General features: G+C 38.8%; 1 protein-coding gene across 4 annotated transcripts in view; it reads right to left on the bottom strand.

The window, feature by feature from the left end:
- Window positions 1-22,726, bottom strand: part of RBMS2 (RNA binding motif single stranded interacting protein 2) — a 1,165,202-nt gene that overhangs the window by 1,011,715 nt on the left and 130,761 nt on the right. The window contains exon 1 of one of the 4 annotated variants that reach the window (XM_044083633.1): window positions 18,106-18,419. The exons of the other annotated variants lie outside the window; for them this stretch is intronic. Coding sequence (XP_043939568.1) covers window positions 18,106-18,147 — 42 coding nt within the window. The 5' untranslated portion in view covers window positions 18,148-18,419. Of the gene's footprint in view, window positions 1-18,105; window positions 18,420-22,726 lie in introns of those variants that run through there. 4 annotated transcript variants of the gene reach the window in all.

Raw genomic sequence — 22,726 nt, 5'->3', positions numbered from 1 at the left:
GTAAAACATATATGGAACTTTCATATACTACACAGTCCCTATACGTATTATACATGGAAAAGTCAAAAGCTGCCTATGAATACAATAGCTTTTCTGTATTACTACACCTAAAGACTTAACATGGGTCTATCTAAATAAAGTTCTATCTTTCAAAAATAGGCTTTAAAGGAACTTTATCATTCAAACCTTTGCCACTATCCGCTCTCATCCTCACTAGCCATCTGGCCTCATTCACTTCTGTCCTATTTCTAACATCTCCCAATCTCTCATCCATTACTGTCTTTCCTGTGAATAAAAACCTAAACAGATGTGTATTATCATCCTCCATCACGTTTTGCTAAAGGACTATTTGTCACTCTACTATTAATATAGTACAGATGCTCTCTTATTCTCTCAGCCTCCTATCCATTTTACCTATGTAGAATGCCCTACATGCCATACAATGGGCCAGATAAACCACTTTCATTGTATCACAATTAGCTTTAATCCTAAAAACAAAATTCCTATTCAGGTCTCGGTGAAAGAATTGTCTAGAAGTATCAATAAACCCACAAAAATTGCAATTAGAGCAGGGTACTGTAACCACTGACCTCTGCATTTTTAGGGCAGCACAATAACCTTTTCAGACTTCATATTCTTAAAAATGAAGCTAGTGTTGTGCCCTACAATCATACTAATTCCCTAATCAGCAGTGAGAATAGGCCAAAATTTCCTACAGACTTCAAAAACTGGCTTCACATTACTGGAATACAGAACTGGCATCCTAGTTCCCCTTTCAGTCCTCGTAAGTATTTTCTCACAACTGTCCCTGCTTCCTTTATGTGAAAAATAAGGTTTAGCCTCAGTGTGTCTCATTCCTTGTATCTGTGTCAAAATGTCATTAACCCTGCTTGAGCTGAAAACTCTGTTAATAAACCGAGTCTCCAACTCCTTCACTTCCTGCCTAAAAGCTTCCTCTTACACTCTCAATCTAGAACCTCTCACACCTTGTCCCTTCACAACATCATGAAAAATATGAGAGGTGTGCAGCTCTTTCTATGCAATAAGTTATTTGTACTACGCTTCTTTCTATGTATCATCATGTTGAGCCCACCTCTTGTATTCTTCTTCACTTTTACATCTAAGAAAATCAATTTCATCATAAGAAAAACTCATCGTAAACTTCAAAAAGGTGGTGGTGGTATTAACATACTCTTGAAATAACCATAATCCATCCAAGGTTCCAGCCCATATCAAAACCAAATCATCTTCAAATTTTGATAAAAAGCTATAAACTCATTGAACAGACCCTTCAGCACGGCTTCTTCCTCCCATAACTATGTTGGTGTAGCTATTGCCACATGAAGTGCCCATAGCTATGCCATCCTTCTGCAAATTGCAAATAAATCTTACATTGAAAAATGAATCTACTCGACTGCTTATTGATGCTGTTAAATCTGTACTGACAATTCCCTGCTTTAATGACATTCTGCAATGTGCACCAAAGTCACTTCTTACAACTTACTACACTTTATTCAGTTGTGTGATATTTTATTTTTATTCTTTTTAATAATTTTCATTACTTTTTGTACATCTTTCCTTACATCTTGTTTACACTTTGTAATATTGTACATCTACTACTACTTGGAGCTTTTCTCCCTGGGTTTTCATTAAAAATGGGCAGTGTACCTATTTGAACTTTCCAGTTAAACAAAAGCACATAAATATTACTAAGTAAAATATGCAAAAAATAGCCTCATATTTTGTGTACTTGACAGATGAGATATCTTTCTTAGTCATAAATACTCCAAACAACCCTAGACACTCTAGACAAAACTATCAAGTCACCAGATGTTCTGGCTTAGCTTTATGCTAATGAATAGAGATTTTGATACTTAAAGGAATAACACAAGAGTCTACAGCAGGTGTCCTTATGAAGTTCAGGACATTACCAAACTTTACACAGACTACCTGTGGTCGCTCCCAATTCTCAATACTACTATAATACTTTAAACGTTAAACGATTTTCTGTCAACCCTTAAAGGGGCAAGCATCAAATCAAAACACACATTACATGTATGCAGCATAAGGAAACACAAGTATCACATGTATACAACATAAGGAAACACAAAGATCAAATCAAAACACACATTACATGTACGCAGCATAACTCATTATATCTGAGTGACGCCTTTAGGTGCATCTGCAGTTAACTCCTAGTGATGCCTCTAGGCGTCAAACATTGCTTGTTCATATTTGCATCAATAATTTCAAAACCATGCTATGCACAAGGTTTTAAAAGATTTCATCTTAAAGCTTACAAAATAGCAAACTCAACTGTATTAATATTTGACCTCTGTCTAGTGCAAGTAAATGGATATTAACTGTTGTTTTTGTGATATTAATTTATATAGATATAATTTTCCCAAATTTTTAAATATCACAACAACCAAGTAACACAGACAGAACTCCTTAGTCTCATGTGGATGTTCTCAGCTAGGTGAATAAAATGCTGCTGACAGTATGTGTATAACTTGAGTGATTGCTCAGATATCGTAAGTTGTTTACAAAGTATTACAAACGTAATAGTGTTTACTGTGACTTATAAAATTTGGTTTAAGACTTATAGCCTAAAGAATATTACCGCTATAAAAATACTTTTTGCTGAAGGGTTTGCCATTTATACTACTTTCATAACTCATAAGGTTCCAGAGATATGGACATTTGTTTGAAATGTGGGGAAATAATTTGAGTCTGTTAAAAGGCTTGGGCTCCACCCATTGAAGTTACAGTGCAAACTTCCTGAGCTCCATTGGAGTGAATGAGATAAGGAAACACAAGCATCACATGTATAAAACATAAGGAAACAAGCATCAAATTAAAACACAAATTACATGTATGCAGCATAAGGAAACACAAGCATCACATGTATACAACATAAGGAAACACAAGCATCAATCAAAACACACATCACACGTATGCAACATAAAGAAGCACAAGTATTAACACACACATCATGCATATGCAGCATAAGGAAACACAATCAAAATCAAAACACACATCACACATATACAACATTAAGGAAACACAAACATCAAATCAAAACACACATCACACGTATACAACATTAAGGAAACACAAACATCAAATCAAAACACACATCACATGTATGCAACATAAAGAAGCACAAGTATTAAAACACACATCATGCATATGCAGCATAAGGAAACACAATCAAAATCAAAACACACATCACACGTATGCAACATTAAGGAAACACAAACATCAAATCAAAACACACATCACGCATATGCAGCATAAGGAAACAATCATAAAACCAAAACACACATCACACGTATGCAGCATAAGAAAACAATCCTAAAACCAAAACACACATCACACGCATGCAGCATAAGGAAACACATGCATCAAATCAAAACACACATCACACTTATGCAGCATAAGGAAACACATGCATCAAATCAAAACACACACGACACATAAGCAGCATAAGGAAGCACAAGCATTAAATCAAAACACACATCACATGTATGCAGCATAAGGAAACAGTCACAAAACCAAAACACACATCACACGTATGGAGCATAAGGAAACATACGCATCAAATCAAAACACACATCACACATATGGAGCATAAGGAAACATACGCATCAAAGCACACATCACACGTAAGCAGCATAAGGAAACACAAGCAAACTCAAAGCACACATCACATGTATGCAGCATAAGGAAACAATCATAAAATCAAAACACACATCACACGTGTGCAGCATAAGGAAACACAAACATCAAATCAAAACACACATCACACGTATACAGCATAAAGAAACACAAGTATTACATGTATACACCATAAGGAAACACAAGCATCAAATCAAAACACACATCATATGTATGCAGCATGAGGAAACACAAGCATAAAATCAAAACACACATTACATGTATGCAATGTAAGGAAAGCCAAGCATCACACGCATGTAGCATAAGGAAACACAAGTATAAAATTACTGATACTTAGAGGGCTGAGATAAACAATTACTGACAACATTAATCACATGGACAACTTAGTCTGTACAACATGTCTCAGGTTGTAATAATTTATTGTTCAGATCTCAACCCCACACAACTTGGTAGTACTATACATTCTAAGAAAGCATGACTTTTAAATTATGAACACTTGTAATAAACGTTTGGTATGCAGTTCTAAAGGGCGCAATATTCATAATACTTTTCAAATGTTTCAGTACATTATCGTTTTAAGCAATGTCAACAGTTTTGCCCAATACAAACATATCATATGAACTTAGCCATATACACTAATTAAAATGTGTTTTTCACCAAAAAAACTTCTGCTGAGGAATGCAGAAATGAGTCAGTAATTAGTAAATACCCACAGTACCTGCATTTGTAACATTTGTCATTATGCTTAATATGACACATTACCAATCAAGTACCATAAAATTAATGTACTCATTTCTCCCATAGTGTCTGAAGAAGGCCACTGGATGTTTTGAATAGGTATTAGTTAATTTATAATGAGTACCCAACAAATAGCATTTTTATACATTAAAAACCCAAACTAAATAAAATCAGTCTAGATAAAATCTGTGAAAAGACATTAGATTTAGAACGTAATACATTATATGTAGTACTTCAGTCTGTATATTCATACAGCCTTTCTAAAAAGTAACACAAAATATTAATTCTTTCAGAAAAGGTTATCATCTTTTTAATTTCTCCCTAAATGAAATGTGATTTAAATAACTGCTTTACGATAAGTTTAGCTATCTTAAGTGTTTCCTTTATACTACATTTATGGTGACTGAAGCTCATTGCTGAACAAAAATACCTTTCAGTTTGTGTACTTTTCAAATACAATGAACAAAAAAGGAGCACAAGCATGATAAAAGATAAGAGTGGACAATGTTTCAGGCACAAACAAAAAAAGAAAAAAAAAAACAGATTTATAAACTGACCACAATGAATGGAATTCTATAAAGTGCTTGTACAGTTTAAACATTTAAAAAAATTCTGTTGTCTGACAATACATGAACATTCCCAGTCATGCATACATATAGATTAGCAGGTCCACACATGCATACCTCTTTTTTTTGTACAGAAACGACATTACGTTTATATGCAGTACAAACCCTGTCACTTTTAAAATATCAAAAATATGGTTTACATTCCTATTGCACCTCTTTTTTGCCCTTTTTGCCCTTCTGTTTTTGGAGTTACGGCTGCAAGCAACTTGGTAGAATTTATCTGTATACCATTTAAGTAGTAATCAAAGCTGTAACTAGGGTGTGGCATGGGGGTGGCTGCCCTGGACGCATGCTCTGAGGATACAGTGGCTTCATAAATGAATGCAGATACTGGATTTGCGGTCATGTCTGACACACTGTGTGTGTGGTGATTTACCTGTAAGAAGATGCTTGTTACAGTTTATTTACACTTTGATGACAAGGTTAGCACTACTGGAGACTGCAAAATGTCAGTGGATACCCAGGTAGTAAGCATAAGACTGCAGTGGCAGAGTTCAGAAAGGAACAATATACTTTAGTAACGCCAAAATCCACTGAATGCAATAAACACAGCAAACAGTAGTATAAACAACACTGCTGGCAATTAAATATGTACTCGAGTTTAATGTGGAGTAATAAGTAGAGAGGAGAGGTGGCTGGAATTATTAGTGAGGTGAACCCTGCAAAAGAGAAAAGTAAAGAGTGAAAAGGGAATAATAGAAAAGAGGGGAAATTGTGTAGGATCTGAAAAGGTTAGATGTAGTGGATGTGTGCAGGAGAACAGAAGTCCTCATACATATGTAGAAATAGTTATCTACTAAAGTCAAAGACTTCAAAGAAGGACACAGGAGGCCATGTTATAGGACTGGAATATCAGGTGTGGTCACATTTGTGATTGGACAATGTATCTGAAGAAGGGAGTTAAATGTTGTTTGAAAGGTGTATAATTATCAAGTTGTCCGAGCAAAACTGCACTACGCATGTAATGAAAAAAACATTTTATGCACATGGGCTTAAAAACATTTACTACTGAGAACTTTCATCTTTAACACACCTGATTTTTTTCGGAATATGAAACAAACACTAAATCCTAAGTAATTACAACTTCCCCACTGATTACACGGTTCACTTCCAGCCAGTCAAGCATACACAGTGTTAAAATACATACGTGCAATATGCATCATGAATTGAGCTACACTGTGAAATACATATGACTAATGCAAATAACCTTTTAAAAACATAATATGAACAACTGGTAAATATTAGATGAATGCATTTTTTTCCTAATTACTTCTTGACTTGTGATTTTAAGTTTAGAACAATTCTAATGGTCACAGAAAACAAGCTTTTAATTTCGACTATCCCTCTAATTCACACTTTTCCAACAGGAAGTTAAAATTGCTTCCTTCAACCTTTGTCTCCAATGTCTTGTCCATAAATAAATAAATCAAATTTCTTAAATTTGTTACACCTGATGCTATGCCTATAAAACATATCTTTTGTTTTTGTTTTAATGACATAACAGTGCTCATAAATCCTGTGGTGTAATTACCTCACAGTCTTTCCTGCATAAAATGTATTGCAGCTTTCACAGCTTGCTAAATACACTACACCACTTGATGAACACTTCCAATGTTTCTCTGTTCTAATTGTTTATCATGTTCTACTAAAATGCTGTAAGGCACCACATTCATGTAACTGCAGTAACAGCAAGAAACAACAGATCATGAGTTTTAAGACTTTTGTAGTGCATGGAGTGCCTTTAATATGATCAAAAACAGCGTAAATTATATCTTGGTTCAGTGCTGCTATAGGACAAGACCCAACCTTCATAACATGTTGTTAACATTGTGTCTGCACTAAAAGCAGACCGTACTAACCTGTAAATGGCAGCAGCAGAGCATGTAATGGCTTAGGTGTAACTCCTGTTTCTGCCTGTTACCTGCTGAAGTATACAAAGTATTTTGAATTAAACTGCTTCCCTTACACAGAGAATATGTAACATGTCAATCGCCCCCCAACTGTTTTAATGGCTTTCACAGCCAGAACAACACATCACATTTTTTTTTATTCTTACTTTTGATTAATTTGTAGTACATGTAGAAAATAAATCTCCAAGCACTGCAAAGAATTATAAACAGGGCAGCGAATCTTTAACCCTGCATTGTGTGTTCTTGATATGGATGCCAAGATTCCCCTCTCCAGCTTCACTCTCAACATGAATTTCTTGGCATCGATGTCTGGAATACACAGAGGTTCTGATCACTTACCCACTCATAATCCTCTGTTTTGAGATATACAGTGTAGATTTATCATCTATTCTGAGCTATATAGTGTAGATTTAAGTGTCAGAGGAGGTGATTTTTAACTCCCTGTTAAAGCATACCTTTAAACTGTCCCTGATTTTGGTTCAAAATATTGCTCTTTTCCTAATTTTGGGAGACAATATGACGGATTACACTTAGATAATGGGAATCATTAGCATTTTTGTTCTCTTATTTCAGAAAATGCATGCTAATTCACACTCTTATTCTGTCAACTTTTCATAGAAATAGTACTAATATTTTTTTTAAATGTCCCTGATTTGGGGTACTTGTTCCTGTTTCTGGAGGTATGAGGTTGAGAGCTATGTACTGAAGTGTGAATGACAGAGTAATTTACAATGAAATGCCACTGTTTTTCTAGGTCTCAATGACAGTGTCCATTAAGAGAGTTTTAAAGTTAAAAATTACAAGCCAGGAAGTAATTCCAAGCAAGCATGCATTATTTCACTTATTTACCAATTGTACATAGAATTATGTAAAATTTTATGTTTTTGTGCATTTACTTGTGTTTATCACAATGTGGCACTGTCATGGTACACATCACATGCATTTAACCAAATGTTTGACTGGTTGGAATTGAATCAGATGACCATAACGGAAGTTTTAAACAACTAGTATTTTGTTTTTGCTCCACATTCTGTAGAAGTGGTGTATGTTAATAAATACACACAGTAGTCTGTATTACATGTTTTTAACTCTGTGTACTCTGATTATAGTCAGTTTTTTGTTTACTTTGAATCTGTTGTTAGCAGTTGACATTATGCTCCCAGCCTCTGAACATTTGTTTCTGGAACATTAATCAAGTGAAAAGTGATTCATTTGATGTCATTACACCTTTATCCTTTGAATTTTAAGTATGTCAGCATTCATTACAAAAATGATGAGGGTTTCCTTGGACTGTGAATGAAGCATCTGGATTTGTTCCACATACTGCAGTTTTCCATAATGGTACTTTAAGTGGAGACACAGTTATGAAAACGTTTGTTGCAATTTGTTTTGTTCTGAAACTTAGTGCTAGTTAGAGAGGAAATGCATGGGTTGTTTCCTTCTTTTTCATAAGCAGCACTGATTTTTTTTTAGCATGCTGCCTTTTCAATATTTAAGAAGTATACTCAAGGAGATATGGCATTCCACGGTGGTGCAGTGGTAGCGTTGTCACCTCACAGCAAGAGGTTCTCCCGTTCGATTCTCGGCTGGAGCGCCTTGTGTGTGGAGTCTGCATGTCCTCCCCGCAGTAGAGTGGCATTCGAAAGACATGTGTGAATGGGCGTGCCTTTGTTGAAGGTTGGGCATTGGGCTGGCACCTCGGCACCATAAAAATCGACTGCCAATCATTAGCAGACCAGAGTTCTGCTGTGGTGAGCCCTAACCGGGAAAAGCCGAAAGAAAAGCAACAACTCAAGGAGATATGGCATTATGACCAATAAGCTACTAGTATTTCTAGTAATTCAGCCACACTGCTGTGTTGATAAGTACATCACGCTGCCCCTGAAATGTAATAGTTGAGAATGACTCCTCTATAATATCTGGGGTGCAGCCAGTGAGAATGGAACACGAGACATTTGATCCTATGATGTTGACCATAAAATTCAAAGCCATGGGCAGCAAAGAATGAGTAGTCTAGCACATTGATATGTACCGGGGTATAAACTACTACATCGGTGAGAGTGTTCAAGGAAGGCCACAACGGGTGTGCCTGTGATAATTTATGCAAATATACAGGTCATGCACTCTTGTAGTGAAATTAAAATTGTTTTGCCTGGTATAGCTTAATGCTTCAGTGTGTAACATCTTCTGAGCCTATTTCCACAATGATGGATTCTGTGTAATTATTTCTTTTTTAATGGTCATTTCGTAATCTATTTCTTTGCATCTTTGACAAGAGTTGAGACTGAAAAGGGTCTAGTGGATGAGCTCTCTCTGCCAGTTAAATTAATAAATAATTTAAAAAATAATTATTGGCATTCTGCTTGAAAGTGGATAAACAAGTCTCCATTCTGACAGCCTTTTAAGTGTGTTTAATATTCACACATTGGTTCCTGAATTGTATAACAATAATTCATCCTGTAACAGTATGAGTTTGTTTCACTTGGGAGGAAGGGGAAAAGTCTGCCAGTTATTTTCCCATCAGTCTTCTCTCTAGATGACATATGCTACTCTCTTTATCTTCCGGCACTGTCATATGTTAGAGGAGGTGGCCGCGGTGGTGCAGTGGTTAGCTTTGCCGCCTCACAGCAAGAGGTTCTCCAGTACGATCCTCGGGTGGGGTGCCATCTGTGCGGAGTCTACATATCCTCCCTGTGGTTGCGTGGGTTTCCTCCGGGTGCTCGGGATTCCTCCCACATCCAAAAAACATGCTGTAGGTGGATTGGACACTCTAAATTGGCCCTAGGCATGAGTGCGTGCGAGTGTGTGCCTTCTGTGGAAGGTTGGGCACTGGGCTGGCAACTCGAAACCATAAAACTCCACTGCCAATCATGAGCAGACAGGTGGTCCGCTGTGGCGATCCCTTACCTGGAAAAGCCAAAAGAAGAAGAAGATTGTCATATGTTAGATGGTTATTCTGAACTTACTACTGGATTTTTCTAGAAGTACTTCCAGTATGAAACATATAAAGTGCAATATGAAGGAGGAAGTATCAAATGGGGGAGGGGGCATGCCATAGCTGATATGCTGAAAGCTTAATATACCTGCATTTATTGTGTTAAACATTTGACTTCAGTAAAGTCCATTCAACTTGAGACTTTAGCATTCAAATTGTCAGTATATGTGATGTGCTACTGAAAGGTGTGTGTGTGTGTGTATGGGGGGGGGGGGTGGGTGGGCTCATTTAAGTTAAAATGAAGCTAAGAAAAGATTGTATACTGAAAAATATAAAAGTCTGTACAACGTATAAACTACAACAGTGTCACCAAGTTATTTTCTTCTTCACTCCCAGTACACATCATTGCTTGCTAGTACCATAATTCTCTCTTGAAATTCTTTAACTGTAGTATAATGCCAAACTGTTACAACGTTTTACAAGTCATATAATAGCATGCATAGTCTGCACTCACCAACACTATCTCACAATAACTTACACCATCCCCTAAGCTACCTAGAGCTTTTTTGCCTGACAAAATGTACAAATCCAAATCTAGTGCAGTATAACATGTCGATGTATGTTATGAGTGGCACACTGAAAAAGCTGGGCCAAAGACAAACCAAAAAAAAAACAATTTTAAGGCATAACTTTACACCAACAGTGGCAAGCACAACAAGAAAAAACATTTTTTTCTTTCATTGTTAGATGGGTTTTAGACTCAGGAAAAAATGAAAGTAAAACTGTACCAAGTATGCATGAAACACAAAGTATGAAAAAGGGCACTTTTATTTCAAATTCAAGTACATAAATGTTTCAAATTCAGTTAAAAGTAAACATGGTTTGAAAAGCATTACCTAAAGAATAAAGTACATACAGTAGGATACAGTTTACAGCAGACTGCATGCATTACCTGTTTTATTCTAATCAGTATTTTGGAGGGAGCCAAACCCATTCCAAACAAGTTACAGACATAAGGATAGCTTCAGTCATCAACACCAATGCATTAAAGGGTACACACACACAGTCACATACATACCACACACAAGCCTACAGCTAACAAAAGATCTCCAATTTATCAACAAGCATGTCTTTGGATATAGGAGGAAAACCGAGATCCCAGTGAAAAGTCATTCAGATACAGTCAGGACATGCAGATACTACACTGCAGGTACCCCTGTCAAGAAATTAATCAGATACCAAGCAGACATCTGCACGACTACCCCATCTTTGGTCCAAGCATACTGTATGTAACCATATCATGACACGAGTACCCCAGCTTTGGTACAAGCATACTGTATGTAACCATATCATGACACGAGTACCCCAGCTTTGGTACAAGCATACCATATGTAACCATATCACGACACGAGTACCCCAGCTTTGGTACAAGCATACTGTATGTAACCATATCACGACACGAGTACCCCAGCTTTGGTACAAGCATACTGTATGTAACCATATCACGACACGAGTACCCCAGCTTTGGTACAAGCATACTGTATGTAACCATAAGTACCCCAGCTTTGGTACAAGCATACTGTATGTAACCATATCACGACACGAGTACCCCAGCTTTGGTACAAGCATACTGTATGCAACCATGCAAATCACCGCATGCGTACACTTGCTTTGGTACAAGCATACTGTATGCAACCAAATCATGACACGAATACCCCAGCTTTGGTACAAACATACTGTATGTAACCATATCACGACATGCATAGCTTTGGTACAAGCATACTGTTTGCAACCATATCACGACACGAGTACCCCAGCTTTGGTACAAGCATACTGTATGCAACCATATCATGACACGAGTACCCCAGCTTTGGTACAAGCATACGGTATGTAACTATATCACGATATGCGTACATCAGCTTTGGTACAAGCATACTGTATGCAACCATATCATGACACGAGTACCCCAGCTTTGGTACAAGTATACTGTATGCAACCATATCATGACACGAGTACCCCAGCTTTGGTACAAGCATACTGTATGCAACCATATCATGACATGCATACACCAGCTTTGGTACAAGCATACTGTATGCAACCATATCATGACACTATTACCCCTGCTTTGGTACAAGCATAATGTATGCAACCATATCACGACATGAGTACCCCAGCTTTGGTACAAGCATACTGTATGTAACCATTTCACTGCACGAGTACGCCAGGGTACAAGCATACTGTATGTAACCATATCACAACATGCATACACCAGCTTTGGTACAAGCACACTGTATGCAACCATATCATGACATGAGTACCCCAGCTTTGGTACAAGCATACTGTTTGCAAAAATATCATGACATGAGTACCCCAGCTTTGGTACAAGCATACTGTATGTAACCATATCACGACATGCATACACCAGCTTTGGTACAAGCATACTGTATGTAACCATATCATGGCAGAAGTACCCCAGATTTGGTACAAGCATACTGTATGTAACCACAGCATGGCACGAGTACACCAGCTTTGGTATAAGCATACTGTATGTAACCATATCATGGCACTAGTACCTCAGCTTTGGTACAAGAATAGTGTATGTAACCATATCCTGGCACGAGTACCCCAGCTTTGGTACAAGCATACGGTATTGTAACCATACCACGACATGCGTAGCTTTGGTACAAGCATACTGTATGCAACCATATCATGACACTAGTATCCCAGCTTTGGTACAAGCATACTGTATGTAACCATATCATGGCACGAGTACCCCAGCTTTGGTACAATCAAAATTTACGTAACCATATCATGACACGAGTACCCCAGCTTTGGTACAAGCATACTGTATGTAACCATATCACGACATGTGTTCACCAGCTTTGGTACAAGCATACTGTATGTAACCATATCATGGCATGAGTACCCCAGCTTTGGTACAAACATACTGTATGTAACCATATCATGGCACGAGTACAACAGGTTTGGTACAAGCATACTGTATGTAACCATATCCATGGCAAGAGTACCCCAGCTTTAGTACAAGCATATTGTATGTAACCATATCCATGGCACAAGTACCCCAGCTTTGCTACAAGCATACTGTATGTAACCATATCATGGCACTAGTACCCCAGCTTTGGTACAAGCATACCGTATGTAACCATATCATGGCACGAGTACCCCAGCTTTACTACAAGCATACTGTATGTAACCACATCATGGCACGAGTACACCAAGTTTGGTACACGCATGCTGTATGTAACCATATCCATGGCACGAGTACCCCAGCTTTGGTACAAGCATATGGTATGTAACCACATCATGGCACGAGTACACCAGCTTTGCTACAAGTATAATGCATTTAACCACATCATAGCTGAAGGGCTTAACTACTGCAGCTTTGCCTGCTGTAACAATACTTACAGTCACTGTTGCCAGATAATCAATAAGCTTGAGCTTAAGCTGAAAGATTTGTTCAGCTGTTAGTAAGAAACTGTACATAACAGAAAGAGGAGGACTAATTGGAACCTCATCCTGGTAGCTAAGCCACAACCAGACAACTTATCCCATGTTATGGCAGCCAGGACAAAGAAGGTACATTCTACGGACAAAAGTTAATCTATTAGTTTGCAAAGTGTAGCAGTCTTTGTGGCAGTGGTTTGTAATTAGTAGAGGATATATTTAAGTATGGATTTCCATGATGCAAGCCAGGGCAGTCACTTAGTGCATATAACCTGAATATGACTACAAAAAAAATTTTTCAGTTATTTATTTGATGTATACCCAGCCCTACATAAAATAAGTAGCCATCATTCCTTCTATAGAGGCCTAGCAGCATAAAACTATATATTTCTATTGCACAAGATCTGTAAGCCATGCATATTTTTGAATGATGGAAAACAAGTCAGTGACAGTACCTAGTCAAGTTGTGACAGTAGTAATTGCCTCTGCAGAAAGGTGTATGGAAATTTTCCACCAGCACTTTAACTGTTTACTAATTTAAACTTTAATGCACATGTTCCTTAAATCACAGATGGGTTTGACCGAAGTAATAGCTACTTTAAAGAATCAGTGCTCTTGAAAATGGTACTACAGAGATTGGTAGTGCCAAATCATGGTCTTGGTTATTGCAATGCTCAGGGATAAATGTTTAATAGGAAACAATTTGAATCATGCTCTGAAATATCCTGCTACAAGTACATACTTGTTGTTAGGTGACACACAAGTTCTGGTAAAAGTCACATGATTCAGTACAAAAGATGAATGGAAGGGAGGTTAAGCAGCAAAGAGCTTACAAACAGAAAATAAGTGGTCCAAGACATAACCCTGTGCCACTCCTGTGTAAAATGCCTTAGATGACAAAGTAGTTCCAAATCTGATTTCAAAGGTTCTATTAGTGAAGTACTGAGAACAAGGAAAGTGGCCTTTCTGCAAAACATAAATCAGGAAACTGTGATTACGAATCGCTTTAGTTAAATCAGTTAATATAGCACCAGTTACTTCCCTTGTCCGTATTTTTAAGAAATGTCTGTCAACATCCAGGCTGCAATCATTGTGTTCTTCCTGTCCATGAGTGTACTTGCCGGAAGACTATAGTCTTAAGGAGGTCCAATGCCTCCCTATACTCCAGTTTTACAAGTACCTTAGTAAGTTAGGATGGGGTGTAATAAAAAGGGCTTAGGATGGGGTGTAATAAAAAGGGCCTATGATCACATACTGAAGATAAAGTACTGACTATGGAAATAACTACTGGAACAACTTGCAGGATACAATGTGATAAAATGAAAGTATAAGTCAGTGGCTTATAAATATAAGATGCACACATCTATAGCAAACCAAGTCACTTCCAGAGCTGTTTGTATTGAGTAATTCTTCAGCAATTTTAACAAGAGTAGAAGACCTCCTTGAAATGAAAAGATTCAAGAGTCCTGTGCCGCCACCTTCACTGCTACAGGAGGAGGAGCCTTGATATACTATGCCGCCACCTTCACTGCTACAGGAGGAGGAGCCTTGATATACTGTACTGCCACCTTCACTACTACAGGAGAAGGAGGAGCCTTCATGTACTATGCCACCACTGTTAGTGCTACAGGAGGAGGAGTCTTGTAATGTACTGTGCTGCCAGCTTCATTGCCACAGGAGGAGGAGCCATGCTGTACTGTGCTGCCAACTTCCCACCTTCACTACTGCAGGAAGATAAGTATATTTGATGCACTGTTCTGCCATCTTTACTGCTAGACAAGGAGGAGGAGCCCTGATATGCCATGCCACCACCTTCACTACTACAAGAGAAGGAGCCCTGATTTGCCATGCCACCACAGTCATTACTACAAGAGGACAAGCTCTGATGTGCCATGCCACCACCTTCATTACTACAAGAGGAGGAGCCCTGATGTGCCATGCCACCACCTTCATTATTACAAGAGGAGGAGCTCTGATGTGCAGTGCTACCACCTTCATTATTACAAGAGGAGGAGCTCTGATGTGCCATGCCACCACCTTCATTACTACAAGAGGAGGAGCCCTGATGTGCCATGCCACCACCTTCATTACTACAAGAGGAGGAGCTCTGATGTGCAGTGCTACCACCTTCATTATTACAAGAGGAGGAGCTCTGATGTGCCGTGCCACCACCTTCATTACTACAAGAGGAGGAGCTCTGATGTGCAGTGCTACCACCTTCATTATTACAAGAGGAGGAGCTCTGATGTGCCGTGCCACCACCTTCACTACTACAAGAGAAGGAGCCCTGATTTGCCATGCCACCACCTTCACTTCTATGAGAAGAGGAGCCCTGACTTGCCATGCTACCAACTTCACTCCTACAAGAGGAGGAGCCCTGACGTGCCATGCCACCACCTTCATTACTACAAGAGGAAGAGCTCTGATGTGCCATGCCACCACCTCCACTATTACAGGAAAAGGAGGAGCCTTGATTTTGATTTGAGTGTAGCACCACAAAAATTTCGATTTATTCTTAAACCTCTTAGTAATACATTGTTAGGGCTGTGCAAGTTAACTATTAAAGGACTGATTTCTTCCTATTAGGAAGTTCTTTTCAGAAGTGATGGGAACAGAATTTCTGGGGATGCCTACAATATAAAAAGAAGTGAAATTGCTATAGAATGCTGCAGTGTACCTGAACTGGGACACAATGAAAAGACATGGCACTTAAAATGTTACAAGAGTTCTGAAGCAAACAGTACAATAATTTACACCTCTAAAAGTTCTGACACACGGAATGCTGGATGTTTTACACTTACTTTCATCAGTTGGAGAGGTCTTCAGTTTCCTCCTACATCCCAAACACATGCAATTAGGAGAAACGGTGATCATTTACAGTGCTCATAAGAGAGAGAGATGGGGAGAAGGGAGCATGTGTCCTTTAGTTTACTGACATCCTATTCATGGTTTGTTCTGTGTCTCAAAGCTGCTGCTTGTAAGGCATAAGGACTGGTTTACTATCATTTATTCAAAGTGAAGTCGGTCGACGCCACTTCGTTCACAAATCGGAATGTCGACCATAGGCAATGTCGAACACTGATATTGCTGAAATACACATCTGCCCCTATCTCGACCCATGTTAAAACCCGTCCCTAGGTAGCAGTCTACATGTATTTCGGCAATTCCGGTGTTCGACATTGTGAATTTCGCACAATCTTGGTCGACCATGTGAATAGTTGACCAAGTACATTTCGGGTATACGATAGTAAACCTAAGGACCAGCTGTGTTGCTGTCTTTAACAGGGTAAGCGATGCATCAAGAACATGAATGAATGAATGAATTACAGGGCAAAATAATAAGTCCACCTCTGTAAATACCAATGTAACCTCTAAACAAAAGCAACTTCTTTTCTGATGTTTTACTTTGTCCTCAATACTCCAAATTTTTGGAGATAAACAGATTTTTATCTTTACAAACCTTTCTTAACAGCAATAACTCCCAGCTAAATATTAAACTTGATGATACAAAGACATGTCTACTCTTTACTTCTCATAAGTAATTTCTTTGATCAAATAGTTCTTTAGACTTGTTACATCTGGTAGAATTATCTGCATAGCTCACATCTGTAGCCATGGAACACAGATTTGTGTAACCTGTGATTATGGTTTACTGATATTTACTCTGTTTGAAGTACAGAAAAGAACATTTCAAGAATAAAAAGCATATTGGGGTGATCTGGCTATAGACATGAATGTAGTGAATATGGCACATGAAAACAAATCACTGTAAAAACAAGGCTACAGAACAAGAAAAATAAGGACAGAGGCCAGGAAAAAAGTTCCATTCACAGCTGCATTTAAGTACTTTTCAACACCACCTGTGTTTTTTAGGATGCAAGTAAGCGTCTACAGTTTCAAAGTGCACACCACTAACTCGCACAGTCCCACAGGGATCAAGATTAGTTTCAACAGATAAAGCCCAGCAGGGCTGTAGTCTGAGAATGTTCAAAGATCCCACACACGGATTCCAGGAATATCTACTGGTCTACCCATCAGTTATTTAGCTAATCCTACAGATACCAGCATAGAGAAGTAAAGGTGACTTTATCTAGCTCAACATAAAATGCAGTACCAACTGATCAGCAGATTGATAACAGTTGTCCTCCACAATTTTTGGGAAAGACTGTTCACATGTATCTATACTCCACTCCTCAGCTTGTGGTCTGAAAGCTGTGTACTTAAACAAATGCACTTCAAGAAACAAGTAACAAAATACGTTTACTTTGTAGTAAAATCACATAAAAGCTTCAAATTGTTTACTTGCAGCTGAAGCACAAGCTTAGTTTAATTTCCTTACTCAATTGTTTACATATGACAATGCATTGATAAATAAATGTAGTAATCACAGCTCACTGCAGCTGTAAGTTGGTGTGCAGTTAACACTGATTCTGAACAGCTGGTTATGACAATGCATTGATAAATAAATGTAGTAATCACAGCTCACTGCAGCTGTAAGTTGGTGTGCCGTTAACACTGATTCTGAACAGTTGGTTATGATAATGCATTGATAAATAAATGTAGTAATCACAGCTCAATGCAGCTGTAAGTTGGTGTGCAGTTAACACTGATTCTGAACAGCTGGTGAAGGTACACAAACATTTGCATTCAAGGAGGTAAAATAATACTGAGAGATGCTAAGCAACTCTGCCTGTCAGCAATGGCTTGTTTCCTCATTTAAAAGGAGTCATGTGAAATGGACACCTCCTACCTGCTTTCCAGGTATCCTGACTGGTATATTGGAGTAGATCATTCTGGCACTGCCCTCTCTCAGCAATGCAACCAAGATGCTGCCTTCAGAGCCAGTCAGCAGGAAATTAACTGGCTTTCTTGTAAGGATTAACTGCCCTGATATCCACAGACTGTAAAGAGTTCCCACGTTTTATTTAAGAGAAGCTGTAGCCCCACTTTTCCCTGTTCTGCTCAAACAAGGCTTCAATCCTCAAATATATCCACCGTCAGTGTTCAAAGCAATGAAAACAGAAATGCAGAAAGGGCAATGTCCGCTCTTCTCCCTAGCTTTCACTTCCCCTCTACGGAAACACAATCTGAAATTGTTCCCAAGAACTTTAACAAGCTGGTCTGTTTCCAGAGCAGAACTCCTCCCTTTTTCCCTCCCTCCCTCCCTTAAACCAAAGGCAAACCATCTCCAGTAACACACGGGGGATGACTTTTGGAACTAGTGGTCAGGTTTACAAAACATAGCAAGAACTATGCAGTTACAATTAAAACCCCTTGAAATGAGGACTAAAGAATGCAAAACCTTGGGTTATCTGTGAAACAATCCAAAAATAAAAAAAAACAGAAAAGCACAACATAACAGTTCAAAAAGTCTACAGTAGTGGTTTGTGGTCGGATTGTAATGCCACACACCCCCACTAGCTATTACTGCTTTGTTCCAGTCCTGCATTCCTAACATTCCAGTGGATTTTAATCAGCAGAGTAGGAGCTGCACCCAGGGGGAGAAGAGAGACAGCAGTGCAGAAGGAACCAACTGACAGCTTTCGTCATACAACCAGTATATTTACAAGAGTAAAGAGTTGCAGTTGCAGCCAAAGTAACGGACGGATTCTGAAATTCATCTGTTAACCTTAGGGAAGGGAGTGATTACAGAATGAGAATACAAGCAGTAAGACAGCTGAGTGTCACAATGAAACGAGATACAGCAGGATCCAGTTAAATATGTTGATGCCTCCCACCCCATTCTGCTTATATAAAAAATACCGATATCGTATGAATCTGGATAGGAAATTAAGTTCTTCAGCCAAGGCCTTGCTAATGTATGTTGCTCTTGCTCAATTATCCAAAGCTGCACATCCCTTGCTGTGGTAATCACTAGTGGAAATCTGCACACAACTATGAGGTCACAGACTGACAGGGATAACTTTAACTCAAGTTGCCCTGTGGGAGTGTAACTGAAAAATGCTAATTCAGTAAATCTGCTAGTTAAAATAGCAAAGTGTGTGAGGGACGATTACATTTTCTTGCCAGCATGGAGATGCAGTTGCTGTAGAACTGAAGGCCAGCTACCATATTCTGTACATATCCACACAAACAAGCTACCACATTCTGTACATATCCACACAAACAAGCTACCACATTCTGTACATATCCACACAAACAAGCTACCACATTCTGTACATATCCACACAAACAAGCTACCACATTCTGTACATATCCACACAAACAAGCTACCACATTCTGTACATATCCACACAAACAAGCTACCACATTCTGTACATATCCACACAAACAAGCTACCACATTCTGTACATATCCACACAAACAAGCTACCACATTCTGTACAGATCCGCACAAACAGCACATTCCACTACAAAAGCACTCCTAAAAAAGCTTCCTTCCTCACTTTTCTCTAATGAACAAGCCTTTTGTTAAAACAGCTTCAGCTATCTGAACTCCATTCCACAACAAACCAACAATCTTTCTACATCTCAACTGTTATTAAACCTCAAACAATAATCACCTTGTTCATGCTTTAAAAATGGCTAAAAATCCTTTAGACCACCTTTTCTAATGACACTACATAACAGCCCACACATCAACTCTGTGTTGTGACCATCACATTTGAGTAAACATACATATTCGTAAGACAGCTGTTAATAATATAGCCAGCCTCTCTTTCCTCTTCTATGTATTAACTTCTCAAAAAATTCAAATCTACACATACAGATTATCACCAATTTCCTTTAACATATCTATACATATCAGATGCTTTCAGAATTTGTGGTTGATGTGAACTGAAGTTACTATAAAACGTGTACCACTTTTAGATCATTTAAACTGTATGGAATTGCACTGAAACTTAACTTGCTGCAGTTCATACCTTGGCTCCCCCACCTGTGCCCTACTGGCTCATTTGTTCCTCCCTTGTGTAACACTGAGACATTCCTGGATGAGACAAGAGCCCTTGTGTCCATTTTCCCGCATCTTGATTCTCTTATTAGCTCACTGATTCACACCAATAGGAGTTGACAGTCAGGTGGCAGGGCCACTCCATTGAACCTATGAATTTCCGTAACCCCTGTCCTTGCCAGTGGCCTGTCTGCACAGTAACTGGTGCTCCTTAGAGGTAGGCATGTTAGTAATTCACGCCTCTCTGGTGAAGCAGCACCCTGCCAGCGTAGCAAGGGCCTACAAGTTGTCTCCTGTGAGATGTCACCCCACAGTTAGTGTGTCCAGTACATTCAGCCTGACTGCTCTCTCTTCCTCCCCAAGAAGGGCAAGCATGTGTTAGCCACTCACTTCCAACCTCCCTGTCCAGCCCACTCAGTGGTTGTCCAGCTATATGAACACAGATTAAGCTGCGTCATAAGGATGTCTGGGCCACCAGAGGGCTTAATCCCTCTGTGTCATAGACTAGGTACTTATCTTCAAAACCTTATTGTAATACATAACATTCTATACTTCTATCTCAGTGCTACAAATGTCTTCAGGCCAGACAACATGCCTGGTTAACAAACACAATAAAATAAAAATCAAATACATGGTAAGGAAATGTTACACTACTTTAGATATATTTGTGGAAAGCAGCTTATATTGGACAGCTCACTTTGAGTTCCCTGAAGTTTGAAACATTGTTACATTTACAACCAAGTGCAGAATTACAAATATGGATTTCACTTAAAGTAATACTCCCTTTTTCTGATACAGAACAGCCTTGTAGGGGGAAACTACGAATGGCTAACTACACGGTGGGATTCATGCAGGCTTGCCTCTCTACAAAAACACAATTTTAATTGTTTTTTCTTTTGGCAAAATTTGTATTCACAATTCTATATTTGGTCATGATTGAAGAATTATTTTAATATTATGGTAAACAACAGTAGAATCATAGTGGAGTATGCTTTTCCACAAGATTTGAAAGGCCATTACACATGCACGATTTCTGCAGCTTCAAATTTAATATATGGCACATAAAAATATCTAATCATATACACAAGACAGATGTAAAAAGATAATGGATTTGTGCATATGTTCAACTGTACAAGTCACAGCTCCAAAAAATACCTCATAGAATCACCACAAGATGCATAATAATGTATATTGGGCTGTACAGCCAAGAAAAATACTGAATTTATTGATTTATAACAACGTCTCCCTCTCTGTCCTGTATATGATGATCATCTCCCTCACAGTCAATAAACTACATTGTTGTGTGTGGGAAAAAATGTGTACAAATGTCAGAGGACACAGCTAAGGTGGTAGCAAGCTGGGCCAAGGAAGTGGCACAAAGATGGAGGGGGGCTGGAGGTAGCACGCTGTGGGAAGACAGGATAAAGGAGTGTAATGACTGTCTGTGGTAACAGAAAAAGAACAAAAGCTGTGGGGCTCCTAGAAGGATGGGGGAAAGGGTGGTAAAAAGACTCTTTGGAAAAGATAGGCTCCATCTTAACCCAGAAGGGACAACTGTGCTTAATGCTGGGCTGCAAGGTACATCCCAATGACCAAACCTTTAAACTAAGCCAGAAGGGGGCAGGTCTTTAGGCAGTAGATGGAAGGCAAAAAAAAGTTGCAAAACATAGCCAGAAGCACAAATGAGTGTGGCTTTGTAATTTTAATCTTCAATGGCAGAGTCTGGGCAGGTAACTGGGGGGAGTTGGAAGCAGTAATGCAGGATGGGAAGGTGGATACTGCTGGTATCACAGAACTGAGGAACTGGAATATGGAAGTGCCCGAGCAGAGCTTATTCAATAATGACGGAGAATGTTAAGATAGCGGTGGAGTAGAAAGCTACACAAAGAAGGGCATTAGATGTGAGATCAGAGGAAGACCACCAAAGCAGAAGTGTGGTTAGGGCCAGAAGTAGGTTATGTGCCCCGGCAGTTGTGGTGTAGGAATGAGTGAGAGCTGGAGGAGTGACACACTGCACTTTTCCCAAGCAGGTGAACGATCGGAGGAGAGATTAAAGGTGGTGGAGCATATTACACAGGGAGGTAAACTTGTGCTGTACATTAGTTTGAAGAGAATGACATGTTTTGCTAGTGTCAGGTAGTAGAATGTCATCTGAATACATTATGATACCAAGATTTGGGAGGTCACGGACAGTGTCATTAATAAATAAGGAGAAAAGTAGAGAGCCAAATAATTACTGAGCTGAGCATTGAGGGGCACCAATGTTTACTGCACCTGTATCTCAGAAATTACTGTTCCTATACATTTGAAAGGCTGCATCTTTGAGGTAATTCTGAAACCAAGAAATTGTGCTGTCATCAAAGTTCATCTTTTTAAGTTTGTACAGAAGAATGTTATGGATACTAGTCTTGCAGTTCTATAAGTATTTAAGCTGTAATAAAGCTGTTGTTCATATTACT

This window comes from Protopterus annectens, chromosome 9.part0, assembly GCF_019279795.1.
Source record: "Protopterus annectens isolate FY-2018-M chromosome 9.part0, PAN1.0, whole genome shotgun sequence".
Classification (NCBI taxonomy): domain Eukaryota; kingdom Metazoa; phylum Chordata; order Ceratodontiformes; family Protopteridae; genus Protopterus; species Protopterus annectens.
Note: the sequence above shows the minus strand (reverse complement) of the source record. Positions and strands in the feature narration are given on the sequence as shown.